The following is a 17,872-nucleotide window of genomic DNA, read 5'->3' as shown; positions in this document are numbered from 1 at the left end:
CTTTCAGTAGTCCTGTCCCTTCAGCAGCTATAGTCAAACCTCTTATTAGTACAGCCCAAATTATTAATAATTCTTATTTCCAGCAAATGTCTGCAAGAAGAGTGTTTTCTGTAATTAACACTTTTCTCTCAAACTTTTTTTGTTAGCAGAGATCAAGTGCACAGACTTTAATGCACATACACACTTTTAAAAGAATCAATACAGTAAATCAATAGTTCTTCCTTTCTGACATTGCAATTCAAGTTCCTATTTCTAATATTTTCCTTTGATATTGAGTTTTCTTTGAATATCAGCTATCAGATAGTATTTCATTTTCACTGTCATACATGTAGTAAATGTCTTAACTCCATCTGTTTTTAAACATTTTAATTACTACGATTTCAGATAAACCATGGTATCTTTAAGAAATAAAATTGTTTCAGCTTTGCATCTTCCATTAATCATCACACTGTGAATCCGCTAATTACAATATACAAGTTACCACTAAGATTGTTTACAGCTGATGTCAATATAATGAAATTGCAGTCTCTCTTACCATTTTTTTTCAAGTTACTACAGGGTTTCTTTGTACACCACTGCCAAATTGTTTACAGTTTCCCAAGAAAATGTGAAGACCTGAAAACCCCACTCCTCTTTCATTAGCTCCTTATTCAATAAATAACATTCAGATATGTTCCACCAAATGTTTTCTATTTACTTTTTTCCCCCCACAGAAGTGTTAATTAGAACTCCTAAAGATATCCATTTTTTAATATCTATAACCAAGCACTTTCTTCATGCTTTGATTCTTGCAACTAACTTAGATCTTCACTGTTCAGAACAGAGTGCTCTTCACACCAGAAGTCCAAAACAACAGTGTTTTCCAGGAGACTGATATTTTGAAATCAAGCACTCTGTTCTGCAGTTTACAAAACAAACATTTAGCTATCACAGAAAACAAAAAAACCCACACCCCAAAACAAACAGAACTTTATATTACACAACCTTCAAGTCCTATTTTTCAGGTGCACTTAAGTTTTGTTTTGGTTTGATTTTTTTTTCTTCTTCTTTGCATGCATATTGCCTACATTTGAGCACATAGTCAGACTGAACTTTGCTGCATACCAATACATTTCCCAAACAGGGAAATGGGCATGCAGAAAGGTCAGCTCGTACTTCACCGCTAATCCCACTGACAATATATATACAAATTCAACAAGATTGGTTTCATACAGCATTTTCAATAATCTTCAAAGCCATCTCAATAAGCCAGAGAAGCACATGTCCCTCCCCACACTAAATCCACATTCTTATACCACTGTGTACCAACATGCTAACCCATTCTCTACCAAAACTTGCATTCTCCAAAAGGTGGGAAATACTCCATTCATTCTTAGGGCAGTTTCTCCCTATTACATCATCATGAGTTGTGTAGAGACTATAAAGAACCTGGATTCTTACGAAAGCAGTCCAACAGCACCTGTCTGTAATAATCTGTTTTCACTTAACAGATGGCCAAAACCTGCTTTAGCTAAACACCTGAGTATAATATAGTCAAAATCAAGAAACTAAAGGAGGATGAACTACTTACCTTATAGTGCAACCATTCTTGTTGGAAATAAAGTCAGATCTTCCCTCCTTTGTGAAACTAAATTTTATGCCAAGATTCTACTGTACATCAGCACATGACGGTTGTCCACTTCTGTGCAGCTAGTGGAGGTTTTAGAGCCAGCCTCCACAAAGATACCAAGAAGAGGTAGCAGCATCCACATTTTAAGTTGCACCATGGAGCATGGCAGAATCCAGAAGCAATCAGAACTCTGAGGTAATTCCTTTGTCCCCATAAATCTAAAAGTATTTTTAGGTAAGTGTAATAAGTGTGCTTAGAAGGCAGGAGTGACCAAGTATAGCACAAAGAAATTCTGCTTAGTAAAAACATGTCATAGGGCACTACTGGCTAAATACAATTAGTGCTTAGGCTTTGTGTGTATGGCATGGCTAGAAAGCTCGGAATCACTTTGGCTACTGCCCTCCTGTTCACCAGCTCTCCCGTGCTTCAAATTCAGACTTCCCTTTCATACTGGTAGCAGCAAGAGCTGTAGGACACAGCATAACGGAGCCAAAGCAGATGCTGCTTCTCATGCACAGCATGGTAAATTGGGCATGGGGCAGACACACTTGCAGTAGCTGTTGGCTTACAGAAGACATTCAGAAAAAAACCAGTAAGTTTTCAGTGTTTCCACGGAGATGCCCAACACAGTTCTTTAAATCTTACTGGTGGCATTTATTCTGCTTTCCTAATCCTTACATGAAAAGGTCTCTGCCTGCATCTTCTCCTGATGAACAAGGAGGGTCCTAGAGAAGTCTGCAGTGTCTTTGTACCCACAATATATTTAGCAGTAGGGACTAAAAGAGCAATTATTAATGCCTGCGGGAAGCATAGTACTTTTCCACAAACTTAAAAGGTGTTCTGGGCTTCTTTATTAGCATGAGGATCTATAGCACAAAACTTCCTTCATCTGAGTGTATCTCAAAACCTGTTTTGTGAACACTGCTCCGGTGTTCCTGAAAAAGCGATGTCTTGAGGAAAAACAAAGCCAGAGCGCCACCTACCGCTGCTGTTTAAGAGGACGGAGGTGCTGGATGCCACCTTCTCCTCCTCACTGAAGTACGCCTGGACTCACAACTAGCTAGCTGCGTGATACCAGGTTTCTTGCACGTGTATTTGGACACCAACAAAAATCTGATTCTGTCGTTCATCTAGAACTGGTAAATGTTTTGCACTGAGCCCTCAGCAACTTCAGTTTAGCTCAGTCACAGAATATTTCTTTCATCTGTCAATATACAAAAGCAAAAAGCTGCAAGACACAGAGAGAATTAACTGGGAAAATATTGCTGATTGTCCTGTTCTTATATTCTTCCCTAGGAATCTGCTACTGGACACTGACAAGCACATCTTAATGTTGTACCAGTTAGTCCATAAAAGTTGATAGTCCATAAAAGGAATGCTTTCCTCTAATAACCTTAGCCTGAAAGCAGCACTACAAAATTAAAAAGAGGTAAGTCCTCAAAAATGCTCTGGCTAGCTGCAAGAAAATATCAATGATTAGTAGTTAATAGATACTAAAGCCAGTATTTTGATTTTTCCTTTATATGTTTAACATCAAATAACAAAATCAAACACACAGACAAGCACTTAATTCCATCAATTTTAACGGAAACAAGCTAAAGTAAATATTTCTCCAAATGTTTCCATGGAAAAAATTTCTTGCAGATTTCTTCAATTTTTCTGCATTAGGCCTTCTTCCTCAGACTACCTTTAGGAATCTTATTTTCTCCAGTAAGGATGAACTTCTCAGTTAATTAACTAAGCATAACATACTTAACTTGAACAGTCCAGGTGAATCTGCATTAGTGCTTTATTGAGCAGCATCATGTTTCCTAGGTATGAATGTGCTGAGTATCCACACTTGGAGCTACAGGGAGCACTCTTTGGGTACACAGCCTGTGCACACACTGTGGTTTCTCTGCTGAACTAAACAGTTCACACTGAGATTCAATCCAGAGTGCCCAAGGTTAGTAAGGACACGAAGTACAGCCCTTAAAGCAGTAATTCAGCAACTCCAAAGTCCTATTATATGCAAGCAACAGTACTGGAAATATTTATATGTCTTGTCCTTCCTCTGTATCTGAAGGTAATCCAAAATGATCAGGAAGGTAATCGGAGATCAGTCACAAGCTTCTGGACCTTCCAAAAAAAAAAAAAAAAAAAGTCAGAGCAGCATCTCGGTGGGATCACCACTGCAAACTGCTAGCTGAGACAAAAACCTAGCCCTTCCACTTCCAAAGAGGAGAAATTTAACATAGTATTTGTCCCACGAGTGGGATAAATATGAGGCTCACCACCCTCATTCTGTCAAGAGATTATTACTCTGGTGAATTCAGTCATGGAAAGGGCCAAAAATTTCAGTGGGAGGTTGAACGATCTGAAAGCAGCCTGCACAGGTCACAAGGAAGGGCTCTGCACCATACAGAATCGATGTTGCATGAAGTTAAAATTAAAATGAAGAAAACATTTGAAAAACAGGGACAGAAACTAAGTCTGCCAAACCCAGGTAAATCTATCTCTATTACAAGGAACTGAAGAATTTTGCCGGTGAGAAGGAAAACAAGGCTACTGCTCTACTCAACCTGCAGTCTCTGAAGCCCGGAAGACTGAGAACCCTCTTGAGAGATATTCAAAGGCTTTGTAAAAAGGAGATTAACCACCCTCCCCAGTGAGAATATCCTAATATTCTGGAGTCTCAGCATGGGCATTTCTGAAGCAAAAGAGATGTGATAAATTCAGAGCTCTGTGACTCAATATTGTACTGGTGGGAGACAGTTCGTTCCCGTGGTTCATGACGTCTGGAAGATTGCCTATCTACTGCTAGTGGTGAAAGCCTAGACTTAATCTTTAAGTAAAAGATCTCTGCCTACATCTTTTCCCTACCAACAGCTCATGACACAGGGAAGCCATGCTTCTACATAGCTTCAATAGTTTGGCTTTGGAAATAGGGAGCAAGGAAAGCAGAGTAGCTATTTTCATACGATCAGATATTTAATTATTTTTCATTAGAACAACAGTGAAACAGTTTGTCTCCCTGACCCTATGTGAATGTGATATCCATACTCATTTAAATGCAGCATCTGGCAATACATTATGATAGTCTGTTCTGAAACCAAAGACAGACAGGGCTGTTAAGCTGTTAAGCTGGGTAAAATTTAATTCCACTCCAGAGAAAACAGAAGTAACAAGGCAAGGATGCTACAAGGAAGACTGTTCCACATAGTGCTTGCTTTGTGTGGGGTCAAGCACACAGAGAAGCATTATCCTTTAACTGATAACAAAGGCTTTAGAATAGATTTTTAGTGGTGCCCCAGGTGGCACCATATTTTGTCATTGTCCTTCCTCTGCTGTGATTTTTCTTTCTCATTCTGTATTTTCCAGTATGCCACCAAAAGGTACTGCAGAGGATAATTATTTTTTCTTTAAAAAATGGCTATTACCTTACTTTCTGGCAGTACTGTTTATGGTACAAGTAGGGTATGGAAGGACTGGACATAGAATGTAAAAATGGGAGGAAGGAGCTGGAGGAGGGGATGTCCAGGTGTAGAATACTTTTCCAGGAAGGAAGTATAGGATATAGTTACTGGAGAGATACATATTTTTTGCTTAATTCCTCTATTTCAAGGGAACATGAGCTTTTCCCATCTCTACTCCACAGTTCTAATTTTGTAACTGGCTACCTTTTGCATTGTACAGCTCTTCAACATGTCCTGTGTACAACCACTCCCATGGTAGTGTTTCTTTGCCAATGGCAATTTAAAACACGTATAGTTCTATGTGTTTCACTGTCCCAAATATCACACACTCTTGCAACTGCAAATATTAAGTCTGCAACTACAGTTAGGTCTGCAATTCTTTGGTCAGCAGCTCTAAAAATTAGTCTTTGCCCAAAATATTCTATGCAGTCTCTTCCTTGCATTCATCATTGACTTGGAATATTGCAACTTGACTTTTCCCACAGGTTTTTCAGGTATGCTGTGCGTTAGCTTCCTAAACATTTTTGCTGATTTAACTTTCATATAGTTCCCTTTCCAGTGCTTCCATCCATATTAATTCCTTGTACAAGGATGACGTCTCAACTTTTAGAGGAATGGCAAGTCTCTGTCCCTACCACAGTGTAACAACCAGATAATATAGAAATGCCAAAAATAATGTTTCACCACTATTTCTGCATGTCAAAACTTCCTACCAAAAATTCTGTCAGCTTTTTGCCAGAAGCCCTCACCAGAGCTTCCTGCTGGAGTTTTCCTGCCAGAAGATCTTGTTATTGTTTATGGTTATCATATCTCTTTGAACACTGAATAGGGCTATGTGACAAGAAACCACGTACAACCTCCTTTGAACACTATAAAAGTTAAGGAAAAATTTTGGAAAATCAGGGAGAGGAAAGGGAGAGAGAACTGGTTACTCTAGCCGGGAGTCTCTCCCCACCTCCTCCTCACCTCTCCTCTGCCACTGTGTGCTGCCTGCCTGCCACTGGAGATGAAACTCTGCTGGCCTGGAGAAGAACTGAAACCCACCGTGCCACATGTGTGAGTTATATCTTCTCCTTCTACCCTAAGCATATTTCTGAGGGCTGAAAGGTGCTGCTGAATCGGGACCCTGCATGGCCTGGGACACGGCTCAACATGAGCAGCAAAGCCACACATCCTGACTGCGTTCCAGAGAACTAAAGCTGCTAAGGTACCCAGCAGCTAAAGAAGATAACATGGAAAAGTGGCAGAGACAGAGAAAAAAAAGGCAGAAACTGATTCTGCCCACACACACGGTGGAAAGGTAGTTTTGATGGTATCTTTCCTATGCTTTTAAAATTAATCTTAGCTTTTTCCAACCTTTTCTTATTTTTTCCTCTTTCTCTTTGCATCACTTACAATTATTAAAAATATCAGGTTTTGGTATCAACAGATAACTTGTGTGTGTTTTAATTTTGCTCAGGGGAATATTCGAATCTGAAGTTCTTTCTGTAAATTTTATGCAAATTGTAACATATAGATACCTACGAAGTTGGGAAATACTCATAACTCAAACTCTCTGATGATTTCATTGAAATTTCTTACACAGAAGTGTCATATAAAATCCATGTACAGAACAGTATCTAAAATCTCTATCATAATCTTCCCAACAGTGGACTTGTCAGCACTGGTGTGCTATTATGAGAGACAACCTTGAATTAAAATAAATATATCACACATTGAAGAGTGATGTGTGAACAAGTCCAAACATCACCACGGCAACACCCCCGACCAGTCAGGAATAGACCAGCAAAAGCTAGAGACATATCCCACCAATCATGAGGGAATGACACTATGGAACAACCTATGAATCTGCAAAACCTCAAACTGAAAAAAGCTGCAGGAGGATAAACTGACTGCTTCTCAACACCTCTAATGCAAGATGTTGCAATGGAGCTCCAACACCTGTGCCAGAAAATTGCAACGTGAATACTCTCAGGTCATATGCTTTTAGCTCACAGATAGTAAGAAGGAGCTGATAGGTGCTAACTCAGTGCTGTGACGTGTTAAATGTACAAATGTTTATAGCTTTGCAATTATCATTGTATTTCAAAGTATCTTATATAAGAGCTTATAATGTGTGTGTCTTCATTTCTATTTCAAGAGATCAGATCTTCACTAACGAGCTCAGACAATCTGAGCCATATGGTCAAACTATATCAAGAGAGCTGTGGACTTTTTGAGGATATGCAACAGACAAACACCAGAAAGCAATGACCATTGATAGCTCCAGGGTCAATGGCTGGATGTGCTGGCTTTCTAGCTCTTGGCTGTCTTTGTTGCTGAATTACCACCGTTTTTCCACCCTTCAATCTTCATTCATTAGACGAAGATGATAAGCCAGAAGCAGTAGGAGCCCCAAAGTACCAGATTTATATCAAATGTTCAGTCTCAGAGATGAGAAGGCTGAGATCCCTCAGAAGAATGATTTGCTCAAAAAAATGTCTCTTCCAGTTGCTGATCCTGTTCCTGCTGTTCTCTGCATCTTGCACTTCCCCTGAATGTTAAGAATGACAGGCAGGAGCAGCTAGGATGTGCCTTAGGGGCATGCCCTTAAGCAGAAAGTACAACGCTGACATCAAGCTCCTGAGTCAGATCAGATACAATCATGAAAGTTGCCCTGCACATCCTAGATATTTCTATTCCCTCTTGCAATAGTTGTGTTGCAACTTAAATGCACTATATTATGTGCCCAGTTCAATGCAGTCACACATCAAAGAAACGTAAAGGTGTTTAATTTCCATATCATTCCATGGAATGACAAAAGGTGGTACTTCTAAGATCAAAAACAGTCAATAGAGCAATTGTGTCAGAAGAAAACTTTAGAGGGCATCAAAGAGAAAGTAAAGTGTATAATTAAGAACAGGATTAGAGATTGTCAGGACTGCTTTTTGCTTTCAACTACACTTGGCCTCTTCCACCCTGACTGGACAAAGATCCCAACAGAAAAAAAATCTGGTTGCTTTGCCAGAACACAGCAGGGCTTTGAAATAATTCTGAGATCTTTGGTGGGATTAGTGGAACAATTTAATAGGCGGTCTTGTTAGTATGTAGAGAAAAAAAAGACATTTGCATTTCAGACTGCCTCTAAAGTTTGGGAATAGCAGAGGAATAAAAATAAGCCTGAAGATGCCTGAAACTACTTTGAAATGAGGAAAAAAAGCCCTCACAGAAACTGAATGAAAGAGATGATGTTAAGGGAATAAGATTCTGAAAAAACATACAAAAGTATTTATTTAACTTCCAGGCTAAAGCAATACTGTTTTAGTGAATACATCTAGACAGTTGATTTTTCTCATTTTAAATTATGGAATTATGGAATTAAAATAAGTCAGACTGGCAGAGATCTTAGAAAGTCATTTTAATCTCCTGCTCAAAGCAAAATTCACTATGAGGCCAGACCAGGTTTCTCAGGGCTTTATCTACCTGGGTCCTGAAAATCTCAAAAAAACCCAGAACCTCTTTGGATACCTTTTCTATTATTTGATTGTCCTCATGAGGAAAAAGCTTTTACTTATATCCAGCCCAAACTTCTAGTTTCAATTTATGTGCACTGCATCTCATTCTCACACCACACCACCAGAAGAGCCTGGATCTTTTTATAAGCTCCTCATAAGCACTGGTAGGTTGCCAGCAGGTTTCCCCTGGAGCCTGTTGTTCAGGCCAACCATGCCCAACTCCCCCAGCCCCTGCCCCAGGACAAAGGTTTCAACTCCCTGAACATTTTGAGAGCTCTCTGCTGAATTTTCACAGTTTATCATTATTGTCCTTGTATTTGAAGTATCAAAAGGTAGATGTAGATGTGTTCTAATGAATGCTGACTCCATTAATCTCCTGAGTATGCAGTTAATATAGCCCAGGAAACTGTTGGCACTGTTTGCTGCCAGGTTACACTGATAGTCTATGTTCAGCTTCTTGCCCCTCCCAGGCTCAGCAGTGGTGCCCCCCAGCCAGTTGGTCCCAGTCCATATCACTGGAAATTAAAAATTATAGAGCAATACAGGTCAGACCTCTGGAGGTCGTCCAGTACAACTCTCATTCTCAAAAGCAGGACTAACCTCAAGTTTAGAAGAAGTAGCATCCATCAACTAAACCTGAAACCCAGAAATGATGTACACAAAACAATCCACAGTGAGTTTTAAATTCTATTTCTAAAGAAACGTTTTTAATACTATGACTATTATTCTTGTTTTCCAAGTACATCATAACCAATAAAAGCTGGTACTATAAAAATGTAAAGAGATGACAGCTGCTGCAAAAAATAATGGAGGCACTCAAAAATAATTATTTGATAATGGCAAGGACAGGGAAAGTGAAGGATTTTAGTGAAACCTGTATTAGACCCAGGCTCACTTCAGCTGCATTGGGAAGCAAATGCAAATTTAAGACAGCTTTTGAGCATACCCATGTATATAAGGAAAATCTTCAGGACAGATAAAAATGATGGCCTGGAAGTGACAGCAACAGTGATCATCCAGACTCCTCTCCCAGGCTCAGGCTATTTTCACAGTGAAACTGCTCACGCCTCCCAGAGCTCTGAAAAGGCTATCCAAGACAGTCAGTACAACATTCTACTCCCCAGGAGCAAGGCTGTGAGACAGGCAGGAGATGTAGAGGTGGGCAGTCCCTGTCCTGACAGCAGAACTCAGCAGTGGGATCTTTGCAAAGCACAGAAATTGGGTATACCTGTCACTAGCCCCCACATGTGCCCACCTTCTATCTTTGCCTTGATTGATGCTCTGGTGGGGGGCGGCCCCATTCACTTGCTTGCACATCTTCTTACATCTTCTCACAGAGAATCAGAGCTGCAATTCCCTCAGAAGGAAGTAGAAAAGGCACTTCTACATGGTTTCTAGTACAGCACCATATGATCTGCTAGCAAACATGCATGTAGGACTACCACAAGAAATATAATTTAGCATTTGTTTGGTATTCCCTATCATATGTAGGCTTTTACAATCCAGCTTGGTTTTTTGGCAATCTAAACTTAAGATGCCTGATTTTAGGTTCTTTCCTAGGTAAAGTAGATTAAGTTTTTCGGTTGTTAAAAGGGAAAAAAAAAATCATTTCACCAATCAACTCTTTTTTTTTTTTTTTTTTTAAACTTTCATCCAATCTACTTGTATAATATTGTGGGGAGGAAGGAAATTATAAGAACAGAAATATATATTATTATTATTATTGGTACTGTATATTTATATTAGTAAAGTATTTTAAAACTTGGGATCTAATTGTAGAATGCTGGCTCTACAAAGAAACTGTAAGAGGAAAAATACACAGTTTCTTCCCTATAAAAGAGTAAGGTACCTGTTTGTTGCCTTCTAAGTATCTTCTGTTCACACTTCATTCCCCACTAAAAATAAATGAAAGAGAACATATACTACACAAAGGATCTGGTAATACTTGTGTATCTGCTACCATCTGCTGACAAACAGCATTATTGACTTTATCCTAGTCAATCTTAAAGAAGCAACTCCTACTTCCCTGTAAGAAGGTTTTCACTGATGCAACAGTGGCTGACAGTAAAAGCTACATGAAGTTTTAATGTAGCCATAGTAAGGCAATAATTTTTTATCCATCCAGCTTGTCTGCATCACAGATTAACTATTGACCAGTATATTCCATTCATGTAGGAGTGGCTGTATCCTGCATTCGTTGGAGCCCTTCAGCAGTTGCAGATCGTGTCCGTAGTCAATTACTGAGCAATTATAGGAAACTCATTCCTTATTTACAAAACACAAAACCATTTGATTTGTTATTAGCTGTAAGACTTTCCAAACAACAAGTTACAGAATCACAGAATGACAGAATGGGTCAGGTTGGAAGGGACCACTATGGGTCATCTGATCCAACCTCCCTGCTCACACAGGGTCATCCTAGAGCACATTGCACAGGACTGTGTCCAGATGGTTCTTGAATATCTCTGGTGAGGGAGAATCCACAACCTCTCTGGACAATCACTTCCAGTGTGTGATCACTTGCACAGTAAAGTTCTTTTTCATATTCAGGTGGAACTTCCTGTGCATCCATTTCTGCCCATTGCCTCTTGTCCTATTGCTTGGCACCACCAAGAAGAGACTGGCTCCATTCTCTTGACACCCTCCCTTCATATATAGACAATTGATGAGATCTCCTCTCAGCTGTCTTTTCTCGAGGCTAAACAGGCCTGGCTCCCTCAGCCTTTCCTTGTAAGAGAGATGCTCCAGTCCCCTAGTCAACTTTGTTGCCCTCTGCTGGACTGGCTCCAGGAGGTCCATGTCTTGTACTGAGGAGCCTAGAACTGGACACAGAAGTCCAGATGTGGCCTCACTAGGGCTGACTAGAGGGGCAGGATCACCTCCCTCGACCTGCTGGCAATGCTCTTCCTAATGCGCTCCAGGATACCACTGGCTTTCTTGGCCACAAAGGCTCATGCACAGTTTGTAGTCCACCAGGACCCCAGGTCTTTCTCTGAGAGCTGCTTTCTGGCAGGTCAGCCCCAGACTGTACTGGTGTTTATTCCGATCTTACTTCCCTGTCTACAACGTGGAATCAAAACATCTTTTTCCCCTAGTCTTATTTTTAAAGGCACAATAGTAGTAAAAATTACCACCTTTGTATCACCTTACTTAATTTTATGTTTTTAAGTGAAAGTCTTTATTAGCCTCCACATACTATTGTTTTTGAGAAAAAGATTAACAAAAATCTAAAGCAAAAAAGAATCACAACCTTGGTTTCAGGTATCTCACACTAAATTGCAGGAGTCTGACAGTGAAGAGAGAGCAGTTCACAGTGATGACCTGCATTTGGCTGTATGGTAGACTAAATTAAAAGAGTGTATGTAATATTTACTTATACAGTAAGGTTTTTTTAAAGAAAAACATTTGGGAAAAAAAGCCAAAGCTTTACATCTGATAAGCCAAACTGTCAGAAAAAATAATTTAATGGAAGCAGAATGTGGAGGTATAGATGACATATGGCTTGTTCGACAAAGCTAATCCTTTAAGACTTCACAAAGTCTCCTGGCTTAGTTGATAGGAATCTGAGTTTGAAATTCTTTTTAAGTGGTAGGTCTTAAGAACAGCTGGTTCTTCCAGAACCTTCTTCCAGAAGGTTCTTCTTCATACTTTTAGCAAAAGGGATTATAAATTAGGTTTAGCCTTTAAATGCATTGTTGACTTTCCATCGTAATGATTTTTTTTTTTCTTTTTCCTTGGAAAAAAGTAGTATTTTTCATTTAAGTTCCTGCCTGGAGTGCTCAGCTGTGTTTGTTAAGAAATTTCTAGCTGGCATTAAAACTCCTTTTTTCCTTGCCTTTCCATCGCTAAAGGCAACAGTAGGTGTTGCTGAGAGGAGACCAAAAAGCCAACACCAGTGCTGGGCCACGGACCCTGAGACCAGGCTGACCCCACGCAGCAGTTGGTGACACCGGCGGCTTCCCAACGCCAGCATCAAACGCTGGACACAAGGCCAGAGCTCCCTCCCCGCTCGGAAAAGCCAGCGCTGTTTCTGTCAGACACACAACCAGGAGAGGCGGTTCTGGCCTACTGCCACCCTCAGGAGGAGGTGTGAGACCCGTTCGTTCCCCAAAACACAGGACGAGCCGCCGCCCCTTCCCCCCGGCGGGATGCGGAGCCGCCCCAGGAGCCGCCGCCCCGCAGGAGAACGGCCGGCCGCCCGAGTCTCGCGAGAAGCGCCGCCGCCGCCGCCGCCGCCGCCGCCGCCGCCATGGAGCTGCCCGTGCAGGGCCCGCCGGGGCTGTCGGCTGTGCTGGCGGTGAGCGGGAGCGGGGCCGCGGGGCTGCCAGGGGAGCGGGGCCGTCCGGCGCGGGGACAGAGCCCTCGCTGTGCGCGCTCCTTCCCGAGCCCGGTGCGGGAGGGTTGCGGGGCGCGGTCCGTGACCGACGACCGGCCGCGTTCGGTGCGGGAGAAGGAGCGAAGGAGCTCCGGTCGCGGTGGCTCCCGGCGATGCCCCTTCTGCCGCCGCTGCCTGATGCGCTGTCGTTCCGCCCGCAGAGCACGGACTGGTCCGAGCCCTGGCTGCTGGGGCTGGCCGCCTTCCACCTCCTCTGCTTCCTCCTGACGTGCGCGTCCCTGCAGCACCGCCGGGTGCAGGTCGGGCACTTCCTCTGCATGGGTGAGTGCACGGGCACACCGTGCTGTGCTTGGCAGCAGATGAAGTGCACGGAAATTCGCATTTTTCTTGTAGCAGTGCATGCACCTGTAGATGATGATGTGCTATAGAGTCTGCGATGACCTATAAATATGTGTGGGTTTTTTTCCAAGAAAATGTATGAAGTAGCGACTTAAAATTTTGGCGTTAGTGAGGATCTGGGATCAGCAAGGTTTCTGCACGGTCATTGTCGCATGTATCACAGGTTCCCAGTAAATTGTTGCTGTCCTGGAGAAGCAGAAGAGAAATCTATTGAGCGCCAACAGTTGCTTTCTACTCTACCTTGTTCTAATGCTGCAGTTCAGTGAATAAGTTTAGTTTCCACAGCAAGTTCACCCTATGCCCTGCTGACAGCCATGATAATGTCAGGAGGAGGACCAAGACTGGCATGTATATTGCAGTAACAACTTGTGTTATCGCAGAGTTTAACAGCCTTCAGCCTGAGAATCCACTGTGACCTTGCTATATCAATGCTATATCTTCATGGCTGACTGACAGAAGACCTACTGGCTTTGGTTTAATTAAGATCTCATAGATTTTGGATTAGATTCATGTATTATGAGCACTACCTTGGTTCTAGCCATGTGTTGAATTTTCTGCTGAGTTGTGTTTCTTTACATGGTACCACAGCTCTGTCATGCTTGCAGGGTGGAGGTAGAAAAGTGAGCAACTGAAAGAGATTTGCAGGCAAAAAAAGCCACTGGAAGACTATGTTGACTTTAAAAATACTGTTTAGGTGGTAGTCAAGTTGGTAGACGAATTATACCTTCTTCAAAACAGCAAATAACTCAGCTAGAGCTAAGGTTTTAATAATATGCAATACCCCCAAAAAGGAATCCAGAAATCTTTCTGTACTTCTACTCATATGTAATGTCTATACATCCAGTTATACCTGGATGTATTAAATGATCTACAGAGGGTAGCAATGCCCTGTTCATTGTTCATTATAGGCCTGAAGTTCCTATAAGAATACAGCCTTTTCTGTGGTAATATTAGACGTTCAGAATTTCCAATTCCATACGTTTAGACTTCTAGGAATGATGTAAACTTACTGTTAATACAGAATGCATAAAGCTACCCATTTTGAGTACAAGCCTTGTTTGTACCTTGGATATGTCTGCAATAGAAATTATTTTATATTGTAGGTAGTTAGAAATAGCTGAGGAAATTATGAAATTATCACACTGTGCTTCCTTGGCAACCAAGCAGCCCTATATTTGTGTTTATGTTTATACTGCACAATGCCAAGCAGAGGTAATCCAGGTGATGGCACATCAAGATGACACTCTTTCATATCACCAGACTAGTTACTGAACTGCCTTGTGCAGGTTATCTTTAGCCATTCAGTCTGGGTGTTTTGCTTTGTTTGAGTTTAAAATTTTGTAGGTGTGTTGCTTTTCTGTTTAATGTGGTTGCACTGAAAATTGTCATTTTCTTAATGTCTTGATGGCTTCATATTGAATGTAATTCAAGTGAGAATATGCTGAATTCAGGTAAGAACATGCTGGTTTGTACCTGATTACAGTAGACTACTCTGCTGTATACGTGTTAAAACAGTTTCTATTTTGTATGTTATTAGTGTTTGCTTGTATATTATTAGTACCCAAACTTGAGATAATAATGTTAGATATAACAGTGTGACACCATAAAATCTATAATAATAACTTAATTCCATACCAACTTTGGGGAGCACTTGCATTTCTTTTTACAGACATAACTTGGAAGCTTTCAGCAAGAGGATTGTTGGGAAAAAACCAGTTTGGTGTTTGGGTCTTTTCATTAGTATTAATTTGTATGGTGAGCTTTTTCTGTAAGCTCAGATGATTAGGCTTTTACATTTGTTTGTTTGTAATGTAGGGGGTATGTTTTGTGATCACTTAATACTTTCTAGTAACTATATGAGACATTTAAATCAGAATTGGTTTTGTGCAGTTAAATATTGAAGGATCTTCTGAGAATCAAGGAATTCTAATACCTGATATGTACACATCTTTAGTATAATCACAGAACTGATGGCAGTATTTTTAAAGAAATACTGAATCGAATATTTTTCTTTTGTTGTACAGTGGGCTTAGTGTACTGTGCTGAGTACATCAACGAATTAGCAGCCATGAATTGGAGGTAACTGTTTTCACTTTCATTTTTTAAATAAAACTATACAATACAACATAAATATCACTTAGCTTGATAATTTTTGGTAGCTAGCATACCTTTATTTTACTGCTTAAAATCTGTGTTTATATGTATGGTTGTAAACTAACTGGTCAGAAAACTGAGAGAAAAGCAGAGTGCTATGGTTAAGAGGAATAGGGTGCAAACTTTGGGGTTTGTTTTTGCTGAATTTTCTTCGGTCATTATTCACACTTAATAAGCTGAAAAAACCCTTTTTAAAAATGTCACTGCTGCTTTTTATACTTACTTGTATGCATCATAACCATTAAAATTTGTCTGTTTTATTAAACCTGTATACCAGAATTAAACTGATGGCTTATTTTGATAAGATTGAACTAATCTTTCCCTGATAAAACTGCAAATTATGTGTTTAAAACTACTTTATGCAGTCATCTAACTGTAAGTCTTTATGCTTCACTTCAGGCATTTATGATCTAAATTATACCTTTACTACATTTATTATTTCTGTTATCTTTTGTAATATAACTAAACAAAATACCTAAGAAAGTAATTGCAGGCACTTCAGGATAAGAATGATTTCTGAGGTACAAATATATGTACTCTTGTAGTCGCATTGGGAAATTTCTTAATTTATAGTTGTTTTATTTAGTGTTTGTGCAATAAAACTTTAAAGGAGAGAAATACAGGTATTGTAGTAAATATTCATAACTGATGAGATATTGACTGCCTCTTTTTTCTGACTTAGTACAGTAGAATGCTGGCTTATGCTTGGGGATCCCAAGAAGTAGGATGATGTATACAATGTCCATGTTAAATAATAACTGTGAAAGTCTGATGTGTGAACTACACTGAATAAAGCTTCCTCTCTCATTTTTACTGTATTTCTTTCAGGTTGTTTTCTAAATACCAATACTTTGATTCAAGAGGAATGTTTATTTCGCTTGTATTTTCAGCACCACTGCTGGTGAATACTATTATAATTGTGGTATGTATACATACATACGTTCATTTATATGGGTGCTTTTATTAAATTGATAAGTGAATGTATATGCATTAGTTAAATTCAATAATATACTTACTTTTCAGATCAGCTGGGTTTACAGAACTTTGAATGTAATGACTGAACTAAAGATGCTACAACAGAGAAGGAAAGCAGAAAAAGAGAAAAAGAAGTGAAAGCACCTTACACTATTTTTTTCAATTATAATAGTGCTTGTCTGGGTAATCAGTCCTTCTGTATGATTATTCAGAAACAGAGATACATTTGTGTCTGATGTCAAGAGGACTTTGTAACATGTGCCTATGGGCAAGGTGAAAGAAGGTGTCTACAATACATTTGAATTGGCTGTGAAATTGAGAAACCAGTCTTAAGAGATTTTGTGCCCTTCATTTTAAGATAGTTTTCCACCATGACCTATGCGAGACACAATGTTCCAGTTAGTTTTGATTGTATGTGATTTTTAATGTATCTTACCTCTCTGTTTATCAAATATCCATTCTTCTGCTGCTTAAGCCAGTTGGAGAAGTGTTGTGAATTAAAGTAAATGAGAGATTGTATTCAGAATAACTCAGGAATCCATGCTTCTGTGAAGCATGTCACTTCTTTATAAATCAGGTTTCATACTTTCTATGTGTATTGTGTGCCAGTGGCATTTTATAAATAAAACTATCCACTGTATCTTAAATTGAGTTAATTTGTATTAATTTTTAATCAGACTTTTCCCTTGTTTTTTCTCATAAAAATTCCTAGTTTAGTAAAATCTTGTACTTAATTTGCATAAGTAATTCAAAATGATTGCTGCCTTTTTTTTAAATTTACAGTTCATGGTTTTAAGGCTTATAGATAAACGTCTTTTCTTAAAACTGGATGAAATTTTTATAGGTTTTGTCTTGTTTATAGAACAGAAAAGAAGGGGGAAACTATAATGTTCTATACAATTTTGTTCCCTCTTTTATGCTTTTTTTTCTTAAATAACTGAAAATGAAAAAATAACTCTGGTAAAAAGAAGAAGACTTCAGTTTTGTTTCAAGTAGCTTGTTTTTATTGAATTAAGGAAATTTGAAGGGGGAGTGTGAACACAGTGCAAACTGTCCATATTTAGTAAAAGCTATATCTTTGTTTGGAGATGTACACTTCTATCTAATACAGGTTTCATTTAAGACACAGGGAAGATGATCTACAAAATTGAACTTAGACTAATTTGAAAAATACTTGGGTAGAAAATCCCAGACCATTGGTAAGTTTATAACCTAAGTAAGTATTTTTGAAATTAATTTTCATTACTTGAACAGTCTTCACACCAGTGGAAATACTCAAAGGGAGAAAAACTCAAGGGAGATAGCACATGCTATCTAGGAGACACACAGTTTGTGAGTCTCCTAGAGAAGGAGAAAGTGAAACTCTTTCTTGAGGGCTTCACAGCATTGTGGAAGGGTAGTGAAGTATTACTGTTGGATCCATTTCTTTAACTTTCCTGTGCCTCTGGCG

General features: G+C 39.6%; 1 protein-coding gene and 1 long non-coding RNA gene across 2 annotated transcripts in view; both read left to right on the top strand.

Moving 5' to 3' along the window:
* LOC126639975 (uncharacterized) overlaps nucleotides 1-17,872 on the top strand; it is a 194,482-nt gene that overhangs the window by 159,804 nt on the left and 16,806 nt on the right. The gene's annotated exons all lie outside the window — the stretch shown is intronic.
* Nucleotides 12,763-17,069, top strand: TMEM18 (transmembrane protein 18). The gene is made up of 5 exons (XM_050315384.1): nucleotides 12,763-12,855; nucleotides 13,095-13,215; nucleotides 15,318-15,372; nucleotides 16,276-16,369; nucleotides 16,471-17,069. Exons 1-5 carry the CDS (start codon nucleotides 12,808-12,810, stop codon nucleotides 16,558-16,560), a joined length of 408 nt encoding a protein of 135 aa, XP_050171341.1. The 5' UTR covers nucleotides 12,763-12,807; the 3' UTR covers nucleotides 16,561-17,069.

The sequence above is a fragment of the Myiozetetes cayanensis genome, unplaced genomic scaffold (genome assembly GCF_022539395.1).
Source record: "Myiozetetes cayanensis isolate MyiCay16 unplaced genomic scaffold, myiCay2020 scf2-11, whole genome shotgun sequence".
NCBI lineage: Eukaryota > Metazoa > Chordata > Aves > Passeriformes > Tyrannidae > Myiozetetes > Myiozetetes cayanensis.
Note: the sequence above shows the minus strand (reverse complement) of the source record. Positions and strands in the feature narration are given on the sequence as shown.